We start from the raw sequence: 13058 nt of genomic DNA, 5'->3' as shown, positions 1-13058 counted from the left end.
TAGGTACTATTCTTACCCTCAATTTACAGATGAAGAAACTGAGGCACAGAGAAGTTAAGTCACTTACTAAGGTCACACACTCTGCTGGGCGCCGGCAGAGGCAGGTGAAATCCATGCTTAACTTCCAAGTCCAAACTCTTAAACTTCTACCCAGAAGTTTTTCACCTTTTTTTGTGTGCCATGGAGCCCTTTGGCAATCTGATGAAATCTATGGTCCGCTTCTCAAAATGATTTAAAAATGACTAAATTAAAGCACATAGCATTCCAAATGAAATACTGAATTGTAATAAAAATGTTTCAAAAAATAAAATTATGAACATATGTACACTTTTATTAATGCAATAAATAACAAAAGCCAGCAGTGGGTCGAGTAACATCACAGTTCTGAAGCAGTGATGAGGATAAATGCAACAACTGTAAAGTGACGTGAAAATATCTGTGAATTTCTACTGGTGACAAAGTCACAGGTAGTACTAATATCACTGAGGGTCGCTGCCTTCATTCATAATGGAAGGCAATGCTAAATTGCTATTGGAGGTTAGTGAGAATAAAGATGTACTCTTCCCCCTTCCAAGTTCAAGGACCCTCCGAATTCCACCCATATTAAAAACTCTGCCAGTTGGCTTTCCCTGTTCCAGAGCACCCACCTCCTCTTGACCCCAGCTCAGAGCGCCACCTCTCTGGTCCAGCAGGGAATGGGGAATGGGCAGTCCAGGCCTCAGACCCCTGCCCTGTCCCCAGAGCCCTACTGCAGGCCCCACCACAGCCCTTATGCCGTGGTGACGTGTTCCAAACAGATGGTGACCTCTATAAGGACAAAGGCTGCCTGGTCATCTCAGCCTCTCTTCGGCTTGGGGCCAGGCCTGGCCCAGGGCAGACAACAAACCCACATCTGTGCAACTGACTGGCAGCCAATGGTGGCCCAAAGCCACAGGCTGTGATTCACACCTTGGCTGGGGAGGAGGAAATGCTGACGCCACTGAGTGGGTTTCTGGCTTTCTTCGCCAGTGCAGTAGGCAGGGGGTCCATGCAATTCTGCTTAATTAAGCAGAGTTATTGTTATGTGTTTTAAGGCAACGTTTCCCTTCAAATCTAGGGGGTGAGTTGACTATACCCTTCTTTATATTCAATGATAGGCAGCAGAGCTGAGTGTCATCCTGGGCAAAGTACTTTATCTTCCTAAGTCTCAGTTTCCACATTTGTGAAATGGGCTAATAACAGTACCTGTGTAGCAGACATCTGTTGTTTCCACCTGTCCAGGCTTCATGCCCCCTTCTTCCAGCAACAGTGCTCTGAATCTCCTACAGCCATTGGCAATTTCAGTGGGACTGTGGATCACAGTATCCTGCCCTTGCCTGACCAAAGGATGGTCAGGTGATTTGGCTGGGCCAATCAGATTCTCTCCTCCTAGAACTGGACTCTTGAGTGGCCAAAGGGACTGAGGGATGGAGCAGGTGCCTGCTTCTGGTGATGCTCTGATGCCCACAAGCAGTTTCAACTCCCTGTCCTTTCTGTGACTGGGGGCTGAGCCAAGTTCTGCCAGAGCCACCTTTCCAATACATTTCCTATGGCTTAAGTTCGTTAGGTTCGTTTCTGTCACTTGCAGCCCAAGAATCCTAATACTCCTTACCTCACAGAACTGCTGCTCAGATCCAGCGACATAAAGCATGAAAAGCCTGGGGCGTACAGTACGCACTCAAATAAACGATAGCTATTCGATAATAATAACAACAATAAACGATTGTTAAGTCTTGAGAACAAACCGAATTTGGAGTTATTTAATCCCTCCCAAATTTCAGAATTCCTACTGGCTATCATAGACCTCTTTAATATTTCCCTTCCCTCCCTCCCTCTCTAACTCTATCTTCACTGTCTGCACAGTCCTCCTGTGGACAGGTGCTCTCTCTCTCCCGGGTCTGTCTGTGTCTGCCCCCTCCATTCTCCTGTGAAAGGTGCTCCCCCAGCCCATCAAGCCGGGGAAGTGCCCCTGAGTCCCAGCTCCTCCCAACCACTTCCATCTTGGATACCTCTGATCCTGAGCCCTGGCCACCCAGCCACGTGTGTGTGCGTGTGTGTGTGGGGGGGGGGAAGGCGTGGCCTTCTTGAGGATACAGTCTACGCTTTCTTATGTATGTATGTATGTATTTATGCCACACCACGTGGCTTGTGGGATTTTAGGTCCCCCACCAGGCTTGGCCCAGTCAGAAGCCCCCAGATCCTTGGGGCCCCCAGCCACCTGTCAAGCTCCATCTCTATTACTCAAATCTCTCCTGCTCTTTTCAAACACGCCACACGCCAGGGTTTCAGCTTCCTTTCCCTCCTGTTCTGTCTGACTAAAATTCCTTTACCCTTCTCTACTTGACAGCACCCCTCCCATGCTTTGTGATCAGCCCTGGGTCACCTGCACTGCGTTGCCTTCTCCAAGTCCAATTTCCCCAAAACCCTAAGGCACAGGCCCCTGCTCATTCCCAAGTTCCAGGCTAGCCCTGAAAGGCCGTCTACCTGTCTCTCAGGACACTGACCTCCTTGGGGTCTGAATCCCCACTTTGCATATCTGTGTATCCTCCCTGTGCTCCAAAGTGCCTGGCCCCTAAAGGGACTTACCTTTGTTCAGTGGATTCTCAAGAAACATTATCAGTATTACAAAGTACGAAGGTTTCTTGGTTGTTGTTTTATTGAAAGTGGTAGTCTCGGCAGCATTGCCAGATAAAAGCGCAGGATGTCCCAGGAAATTTGAATTTCAAATAAACAATGAATCATTTTTTAGTATAAGTAGGTCCCAAATATTACATGTTTATCTGAAATTCGGACATCACTGGGCATCCTGTGTTTTCATTTGGTAAATCTAGCAGCCCTAAGTTTTGGGATGGCCGGGGAGACGCCTGCAAAAGCAGGCGGGAGAGCTCTGCGCATGGGCGCGCGCACACACACACACACAGGCACGACAGATGCACCTCTGGTCCCTTCTCCCTTCACCGTTTAAAGAAGGCCCCGGGCTTGGGCTCATTGCCCGCCCGCAGGCCTGCACCTGGGCCAGCACGTATGAGGAGAGAATGCCCTGTAGTTTGGATAATGGGGCAGAAGAAGGATGGCTTGCGGCAAGGCTCGGGCTTGTGGGCTCCTGGCAGAGTCCCTGAGGAGTGAGCCACACCAGCCCCTGCCCACTGGCCCCCAGGCAGGAGACACCAGGTCTCCCAAGTCTATCACGTCAGCTCGCCCCCATGTCCCGGCAGGGGGCGGGGATGCCAGCTCTGGCACCCAGGATCTGGATGACCCCACTGGCAAGGGCTCTGTGAAAGGGACCACAGGGCCCCAGTTTCTGGGCAGTACCCGGGGCCAGGAAGCTGCAAGAACGGCTGCCCCAGCGGCATCCTCTCAGGCATTCCGCACAAAAGGTCATTTAATTTCCCCACCAAAGCTGCTCACTTCCCAGAGGAGAAGGCTCAGGGCCAACAGCGAGTGGATGACAGTAGGCCCCAAATATTACATGTTTCTCTGAAATTCAAACGTCAGATCAGAGCCCAGCTGCTGGGCGCAGAAGCCATGCTCACAACCCTCTGGCCACGCGGCCTACTGAGGAAGCCTCATCTTCTCTCCTTGGGCCAAGGGTGTTCACGCCTCATCACTTGCGCCCACCAGGCCGACAGGATGCTCATCTAGTGGCTCCCTTTCCTGCAGCTGCAGTGACCTGCAGCTGGTCTTGGCCTCCCAGGGGAAGGAGAAAACTGAGTCACACCAACCAAGACCGTTCACCCTATCAGAGCTCTTTCTCCAAGGAAGAAAGCACGCATGATTTGCAACAGGATATGAGTGTCCTAGATGAGAAGTAGTACCATGCATGGAGTGGTCCCCTAGGCCTTTTTTGGCAATGTGGTAACTCTGCCGCTTGCTGACGCCCGTGCACCTCCGGGTGGGTGACAAGCGGTTGGATGATCTGCCCAGGGGAGTGGGACACAACTCTAACCTGAATGACCTCAGGGCGCAGACTGCTGAACTCCGGCCTGCAAGTCTTTCCAACCTATTCAGATATAAGCACTACAGGAGGGAGGGCCAGGCCACTGAGCAAGGAGCATTTCAACCAGAAAAGCATCTGCTCAGGCCTTCCTCCCCTTGTGGTATTTTAAACTCATCTCTTGCCACTTCTTGGGCTGGAGGACTGGAAAGTCACACCCAGAGCCCCGGTTCCGTGGCAGGAGTTGGGGGAGAGTCTCGGAGGCCAGCATCTATCTGGGGAGGACAGGCTCTCGGAGGAGCTGGAGAATTCTGCTGCTTCAGGACAGGATGAGGTGGCGGGGATGTGGGAACCTGGCTGGAGCCGCCACGGTGTGGCACTGCTTCTCTTTTAAAATGAGCATTCACTGTTTTTTTAGTTTTACTAAAAACAGGAATACGTGTTCCCCACAGAACATTTGGAAAATAGAGAAATGCAATGCACAGATGAGCAAAAAAAAAAAAAAAAAGTGACATATATTTTATCAGCTATGTTTCTGTGCTTTCACAGATGCCTTCACTTGTGACCAGGTGCGAGTCAGCCTAAGCACGTTGTTTTGCCAACAGCTTTTACTATTTCATATTCCCATGACAGAAGATGGAATTTTTGCCAGCTCGATGGTATTCTAGCTTGTGGATACAGTACGTTTCATTTATCTTGTTCTCTACAGATGGGTGTTCAAGTGGCCCCCAACTTCTACTATCATAAATGATACTATGCTTGTACACTCCTAATATAGCTCATAGTTACTGAGCCCTTACTCTATGCCAGGCCCATTTAATCCTCACATCAGCCCTATGAGATTGGAACTATCATTATTCCCATTTTACAGGTGAGGTACAGAAAGGGTAAGTAATTTGTCTGAGGTCACACTGTTGGTAGGTGGCAGGGCAGGGATCTGAACGCATGCTGTTTGGTGTACTTTCCTTGCTTACCAGAAGGAAGGAATGGCACAGATTCCAAGTCTGAACTAAAGGGACATTTAAGTAACTCTTAAGATATGACAGCCCCACCCGCTTTGATCTTGAGACAACTGCAAGAGCCTAGAGTGTAAGAGTCCAGGCTGAGGATGACCCAGCAGGTGAGGTGAGAGGCCTGGCTTCTTGCAACCATGGACCAGAGGGAACAGGATGGCACAGCACAGGTGACAAAGTCCATCAATTTTCAGTCAGAAGAAAGCAAGAGCCATTAAAAAAAAACCTACCCGAGGGGGCTTAACGCCTACTGAGGGTACTACCTCTGTGTGACGCAGACAGGGTGCAGGACAAGAACCACCTGTAGAGGAGGTAGGCGGGCTCTGCGTTGCTCACGGGCCTGTCCCAGGGCAGCAGGGTGTCCCGCCTGGGGGCCCGGCACCCCAGAAATGCCTCATGAATGAAAAAGCATGGAAAACAAATAGCAGGCCCCTAGGGCAGGAGGCAGGAGACAGGCAGAGATGTGGAGCATGGCTATCACTATCGTTAATGCTAGTTTTCATGACCACCACTGATTGAGTGCCCTTTATACAGAAGGCATCAGCAGTGTGTGAGAAGTGCCCTATACCTGTAGGTAAGCGCTATTACTGGCCCCATTTTACAGACCCTTGGGGAGCTTGTCTGCAAGGTCACCCAGCCCAGGAGCTCAGGAAGAGAACTCAAATCCAGGTCCTTCATGCAGTAATGGTGCGTCCATAAGGAATGTGCTAGGAGCTGGCATTTATCCCTCGGCAGGAGGGATGGAGAATAGGTTGAAGGCATACATTATCTAAACGAGCACACAATCATCTTAGAAGGGTGACACTGTCCTCATTTTCCAGATACAGGAACTAAGGCTGGGGGTTGAGTCAGTCACCCCAGACCATGCAGAACTTGAATGTTTGTCTCTGATACCCAAGTTCTTTCCACTCAAGTTTGTTGGCCTGCCATGCCATGTGTCTGTAAAACAGGATGGCTGGGATGCTGGGGGCAGCAGGGGATGGGGCAGGCTGGGAAACAGAATGCAGCTAATTTGGGCAGCACGTTCAGTTTGTTCCAGACCACTGAGCCTGCCAGCCAGAGGTCTCCCACAGACTGAAACAAGAATGTTGATAATAATGCCTAATAAGGGCGTGACCCATCCTGCAAAAGTCAGCTGCTCAGAGGAGAGACCCGTTGCTCTTAGAGTCTGGCAGGTGGAGAGGGAGGCTTCAAGGCCAGCAGCACAGAGCCTGCCAACCCATCACTCCAGGGGCACCATCAACCCAGAGCTTCCCTGGGGCGAGAACGACGAAGGGTTGGTGGCGGCTTGTGCTTCGTCAGTCCAGGCTGAACGAATGAACGGTGAGATGAGGGAAGGGCCAGGATGGAGAAACTGGGGCCTGGAGGCTTAAATGATCCACCCAAGGTCACTTGGCTCAGGGGTGGGATCACAGGGCTGCCGCATACACGTGCGCCAATCCCCACACTGCCACTCTTTGCTGTGTGACCTCAGGCATGTGCCTGTACTTCTCTGAGCCTCCGGTCTCAAGGGGAAAACGAGAACACTAGCGTAACCATCTGAAGTACCAGGATCTTGAGTGTATAAATAAATCCTATAACTGAACAGAAAACCAATAACTCAATATACCAAAAACAGGGGCAAAAGATAAAATGGGCAATTAATTCACAGAAGAGGAAACTCAAAAGGCTGACCAAGGTGTGAAAAGATACGTAACTTTACTAGCAAGCAGAAATGCAAACAAGCATTGCCATGAGATACTATTCCGTACCCACTAAAAAGTCTGACAATTCGGAGTGTTAGCGAGGAGCCAGAGCAAAGAGACCCACAGGCACTGCTCCCAGGGACGTTAAATGCACAGGTGAAAAGGCACAAACCCCAAGAGCCAGCAATCCCACCTCAGCTGTACGTGCAAGGAAGCAGCTACAAGAAAGTATCCTAAACATCTCCTACAGGAGCTCGCACAAACAGGGGTATATTCATAAATGGAATATGAAACAGCAGTTAAAATGAACTGAAGCTACATGTACCAACACAGATCTCAAAAGTGGAATGTTTTGTAGTTTTAAAACTTTCCGTACAAGATCTTGGGGACTGCTGAAAAGGTACAAACATTAAAAGGTACACGAGGCCTAGCTGGGAAGGGGCCTGATTGCCACAGGGCACAAGGGATCTTTTTGGGGGTGGTGGAAATGTTATAAAACTGAATTGTGATGATGGCTGCACAGCTCCACACATTTATCTAAAGAAATCAGCCAATTGTACACTTACAACGGGTGAATTTATGGTATGTAAATCATACCTCAGTAAAGCTACTGGATAAAAAAATCATATCTATTGGTCTATTTTTAAAATGTGCATGGGAATGACAAGCACCAAATGTAGGATACTGTTTTTATTTTGGGGGGGTGATGGAGTGGGTGCACTGGGGGTTTTGCATGTGCAATATTTCATTGCTTAAAAAATAAAAATAAAAATGATTTGAAGTGAACAGGGCAAAAGGTAAAGATCTGACGGCTGGATGGTAGACTGACAGATATTTAACTTATGCTATGTATCTGTATATTTGAAATCATGTATTAGTGTATCGGAAAAGTACCTATTTTAAAGGGCTGTTGTAATGACTAAATACACATAGAGAGCTTAATCCAGTGCCTAGCCCACAACAATGGATTAAATTTCAGCTGTTGAGGTTACTGCTTCTATAACTACTTCTAGCACCTTGCTCTTCTTAACATCTAAAGATCTTAAGACAGAGCAAGCCAGTATTTCCTGGCCCCTGCTAAGGGAGACTTTTTTCTAACCCCAAGGCTTCTGTACCTCCCTCTCCAGTGCTGGAAATGGGGCGATCCAAAAAAACCCTGCAAAACCTACAGGGAGCACTTCCTCTTCCCCTCAAGCTGGAAGATAACCTAGCTGGGGAGGGTGTCCCAGGGTGTCACACTTGAAAGCCCCCTTTCCATTCATTTAGAAAGCCCTAGGCTCCGCGGCAGGAAGATGCAGGCAGAGAAAGGCCAACAGACAGAGTGCAGTGGCTCCAGGGGAGCTTTCTCCAGATGATAATACTGTCAACAATGATCCCTACCCACCCATGGGGATCTCGGAGGCCCTGGGAGCTCTGCCCCTCATTCTCCAGATGTGGCCTATGGCTCTGCCCTTGGGCCCACTGATGATGTCTCTGCCCACAGGTGAAGGAGGCTGGGGCCAGGCGTGATGAAGATGCCGCCCTGATCATGGAGAAGACGCCACTTAAGGTGGAACAAGTGGCCCAGCCTTGATGGGCAGCCCTGAGCTCCTGGTGAAGCTCTCCAACGAGATCTACAGCACCTGTGACCTGTTCGCTCCCAGGCAACTGAGTGGTGAGACAGGTGGAGGCTGAAGTAGCTGTAAATAGGGAGCATGGTGGTGGGAAGCCTCAGTAACTAACTTGTATGTTCTCATGCAGTGGTTGGGGCGGGGCGGTTAGAAGTCAGGGTGTGTGTGATTTCGCCCTCCTGGGGGACATGCGTGGAGACATTTTTGATTGTCACAATTAGGGAGGAGGATGCTACTGGCACCTAGGGGGTAGAAACCAGAGATGCTGCTGAACATTCTACCATGCACAGGACAGCCCCTCACACCGAAGAACGATCTGGCCCAAAATATCAACACTGTTGAGGCTGAGAAATTCTGCCCTAGAGGGACGCAGCACTATTTACAATTTGCAGATTATAGAAGCAGTTTAGAGAGGTAAATTGACCAGCTCAAGGTCACACAGCAGGAAGTGGCTGAGCCCAGGGCTGTCCAGCTCCTCTGCTCATGCCATCTCTCCAGAGTGGCTGGGCCAACTTCAGAGAGGAGGATATACCAAATGGGAAAAAAGTCCAGACCCATGCCAATAGCTACCTCCATGCCCATTCTTTCTAGAGTGGCAGGGGCAGGTATGGTTTGGGAACAGGAGCAGGGGTCACTGGCAGCTGCTGATGGGTTTCCTGCCATCACAGCACTTAACTTTCTCTGTTCCTGTGGATGACTCAGGCTTCAGTTCAACCCATTGCCCCTATTCATCCGATGAACCCAAAAGGCTGGCTAGAAGGGAGGGGGCTCCCTTGAATCACAGGAGTGCCTAAACCCACATGCAGAAAAATAAATTCTTGGTGAAATCCCTCCTCATGTGACTTTGGCATGTTCCCAGTCAGAGTAACATGGATACCACAGGGCAGGGAGGCAGGCATCTAACGGTTATGGAATGTCAACCCTGTCAGTCACAAGATCCCTTCTCCTAGGAAGTGGGCACCATTACCCCCATTTTACAGATGAGGAAACTGAGGGTCAGAGAGGCTATACAGCAAGCTGGATGCCAAGATCTAAACCCAAATCCATGTTAATATTTAGAGACTTGTCTGAAGGAGCCCCTAAAAAGTGGTGGAAGCCTTACAGAGATGCCCCTCAAAGCTGCCGCACCTCCAAAAAACTGGCAGGGAGGGATCTAAACAGAATGAAAAGCCTCAGAGTGAACACAAATGATGGCAAAATTCCCAGTTTTTAAGAGGACTTTGCGTAGGGAAACTACGGGGTATGAAATCTGCAAAGTGGTGTGACCTGGTAGAATAACACTTTTTGGGGTCGAACATACTTGGATTTACATTCCTGTTCTGGCTCTGACTGTGACCTCAGGCATAGGACCTCATCTTTCTGAGCCTTAGTTTCCTCATCTGTCAAATGGGCTTAAGCACCTGTGCCTGATAGTCATGTGATGAGAGAGGACAGGAGAGAGTGGATGATGATGCCCATTTCTTGGAGGCTGTATGTATTCTGGTGTTCACAGCTCACAGATCTGGTGGGAGGCAGCATGGGGAATTTCAGACTTCCTCCTGTCTGCCATGTTGGTAAAAACTGTCTTCATAGCAAAGAGGCAACTCAGTTATACACTCAACAGGCTCAAACAAGGAACCAAGATTTGGCAGCATTTGAAACAGTTAAAAAGAAAGGGGGTGCGGGGGAGACAATTTAGCCCAGCTCTGGAATCAAGGGAAACTTCACTCTATTTAAAGATGCCACAGGTCCAGGAAATAGCTTCCCACCGCCTGGCTAAGGCTTGAATAACTGGCTGCCCAGCCAATAACAATACAGGCTCACACAGCACACCCTTTCTCGCAGGGAGTGCAGAGTGGATTCCCCGCTATCTCCTTTCAGAATTGTATAGACTATTCGTGTAAGGCATGTAGATCTGCTTTATAAGAACGAGCCTCTTAAGAAAAGAGATCCAAAGACGACTTGCAGGGAGGTCAAGGAGCTGAATTTAGCCAGCCAACGCCCCTTGCTCTTTATTGTTCTATACTTCTTTGTTAGGATTTTTTTTCCCTCCCTCTTGCTCTTTTTTCCTTCCTGGTTAACTTCTCTGCAGCTAGGCGCTGCCACTGCTCCCTTCTCACCACCAGAGACACCATAGCCCCCTTCCCTCCTGCAGAGAGGCCTCCCCAAGGCCTCACCTGGGCCCAACACCCCACAGCCCCATTATCCCTCTACCCAGAACCTCTGAGGTAGTCCAAGGGCCCCTTGAACCCACAGATTCAGCTCCTAGGCCGGTGTGGAACCCACTTCCCATCTGGCGGGTCACCATCTACCCCAGGTACACCTTCCAGAGGCAGGGAAAACCGAATGCAGCTCCTCCTTGTTCCAGAACCTGAAGCCTCCCTGCGCCTCAGCCCATCTGAGGGTCCTGTCTGCAAAATGAGGCTACTGGCCCATTTTTTCAAGTCTCCGCCAGCTCTAAACAAGATTCCCATTTTGCCAGGGAGATAACCAGGAGAAAACTTTCATACATTTTTAAACAGAAGTTATTGGAGAGAAAGGGCAGGGATCTTTTTCTTTTTTAAAAAAACTTTTTAATGGTGCAGGCACTCAAAGGATCCATTCTCAGAGATCTCTATCGCTCCGGCTGGCTCCTCAAAAAGGACGGAGCCAACTTGGCGATCCCTGCTGGGGCTACCTGTGGCTGGGCACTGCGGGTCTGAGCGCCTCCAGACAAGGAGGGACAGGACGGGCGGCCTGAGAACAGGCGCCTCTCTCTGTCTCTCTGTCCCCTACACCGGCCAGACTTTTCCACGGATGGGCAGGACGGGAGTTGGGGGGACAAGGAGCAGACGGAGATGGGGAGAGGGGCGGCAAAGAGACGAGGGGGGTACGAGGCGGGAGGACACGGTGGAGGAGCGGAACAGGGCAAAAGAGAGGAGGGGGAGGGGGAGAGAGGGAGGAGCCGGGAGAGACCCGGGCCGCGCAGCAGCAGTGCCGAGAGGGGAGAGGAGGGGAGGTGGGGGAGAAAGAGCAGGAGGCAGAAGTTTTCAGAGCCGTGGGGGCTCTAGGTCGCCCCCGATGGGGCACGGGCTCAAGGGGGCGTGGGGGTCGCGCGGCACTCACATAATGCTTGTTGGGCACCCGCCGCTTCTGCACGTCCAGCACCTTCACCTCCACGATGCTGCGCCGCGGCGGCATGGCCTCTCCTCCGCGGGGCCGAGTGCGGGTGCGGGGAACGCGGGGTGTTGGGGCGCGCCACAGCGGGCCGGGAACAGCCGGCCGAGCGGAATCCGGGGGCCGAGCGGGATCCAGAGCCCGGTCCGAGCACGAGCCGCCGCCGCCGCCCTTCGCTCCGCGCGCCCTCCGGCCCCGCCGCCGCCCGCCCCCGACCCGCCCCCTCGGCCCGCCCTCCGCGTCGTTGGCCCGCCCCCCCTTAAAGGGCCCGGCCCCCCCCCCCCAACGCCCGCCCCCGGAGCGCGGACCCGGCTGGCCCACGTCCGGCCTCGGCAGGGCCTTTGTCCCGGCGGCGAGCCCCCGCGGCTGGGGGAGGGACGGGCGCGCATCCGCCGTGCGATCACTGATTGACCGGTGGATTCATTCCCGCGCTCACTCCTTCTGATACCCGCAGTCTGGCGCCGGATGTGAGGGCCAGACTCCAGGGTTCAAACTCTGGCTCTAATGCTAATCGACTCTGTGACCTTGGGCAAGTGGCTTAACCTCTCTGGGCTCTCTGAGTTTCTTCATCTGTAAAATGGCCCTAGTGCTACAGCCTACCAACCGGGGCTGTCCTCAAGATTAAGTGCGTGTGACGTCGGTGGCACTATAAATGTTGGCAGTCGTAGTAAACAGCCCCAAGCCATGGGGATTCAGGGAGGAGCAAGAAAAGCCGCCCCCTCTCCACCCCCCAACAAATGCAAGTATGATAATAATGACAACAGTAGCAGCAAAACAGGGTAAGAGGGTGGTGACTGCGTGAGGGGCAGTGGATGCTTGTTAACAAGGCCACTGATTCCCAAATGTGGAGCCCTCACTCTATGCCAGCTGCAGTGCCTCCTGCTTTTCCTTGAAAATTTCTCTTTGAATTCTCAGGACAACTGCGGCGGTGGGGGGTTGGGGGAAGGTGGTTCACCCGTATTACAGAGGAGGTGACTGAGAGCAGCCTCTGGAGTCACAGAGCTGGTGGAGGGACCCCATCACTGGCTGGCTTGAGGCATATTTCACAAGTTAAAGTTAAGGGTGGCCGGAGCTGCTCCACATTTCTTTATCCAGTGCCTCCTATAGCCCTGGCTGGGCACTGAGTCATTTTCAGGCGGTATTGGCTGAGCAAACATCTGAATGAGTGTACACATAATGCATGGTTAGGAGGTTTAGGCCCCTGGCCAGTGTTCTCACACTAGTAAGCAGTAAGCAGGGCTCTTTCCAACAAACCACACAGCTCCCCTCCAGGCCTGAAAGAGTCCAGTGCCCCTTACCACCCTGGGTCCAAGGTCAGTCTTTGAAAGAGGGTGGGAGTCATCCAGAGAGGACGCTTTTCAGCAGCCCTGGCCAGGCCACTGGAGAGTTTGGTGCTGACTCACTTTGGATCTGCCCCACCACTTGCCCCTCTGACTTTCTTGCCAGGTTTTACCTTGCTCTGGTTCTGGAGGCTGTCCGGTATGGATTTCACTGATGGGTTTCCTGTCCTCTGGCTTCCTGCTGGGCTTGGTTAGTGGGGGGTCCTTGGCAGGAGACTGAGGGCAGGAGAAGAGAGAGGTCTGGGTATTCACTTCCCAAGCTTCCTTCCTGCTGGGTTATCCCTGCCAAAGGTACCTTCCCCATACCGGCTCTCTCAGGGCTC

At 51.6% G+C, this 13058-nt stretch overlaps 1 protein-coding gene across 3 annotated transcripts in view; it reads right to left on the bottom strand.

The window, feature by feature from the left end:
- The window catches only part of SH3PXD2B (SH3 and PX domains 2B), a 137103-nt gene extending 125526 nt beyond the window's left edge, over window positions 1–11577 (bottom strand). For 2 of the 3 annotated variants that reach the window (XM_032626856.1, XM_032626854.1), the window contains exon 1: window positions 11345–11577. In XM_032626856.1, the coding sequence (XP_032482747.1) occupies window positions 11345–11419 (75 nt within the window). In that variant the 5' untranslated portion in view covers window positions 11420–11577. The remainder of the gene's footprint in view (window positions 1–11344) is intronic. The other variant, XM_032626855.1, reaches the window with a different exon arrangement.
- Between the last annotated feature and the right edge of the window lie 1481 nt (window positions 11578–13058).

The sequence above is a fragment of the Phocoena sinus genome, chromosome 3, assembly GCF_008692025.1.
Source record: "Phocoena sinus isolate mPhoSin1 chromosome 3, mPhoSin1.pri, whole genome shotgun sequence".
Classification (NCBI taxonomy): Eukaryota; Metazoa; Chordata; class Mammalia; order Artiodactyla; family Phocoenidae; genus Phocoena; species Phocoena sinus.
The sequence above is the reverse complement of the archived record's forward strand: the minus strand, read 5'-3'. Positions and strand labels throughout refer to the sequence as shown.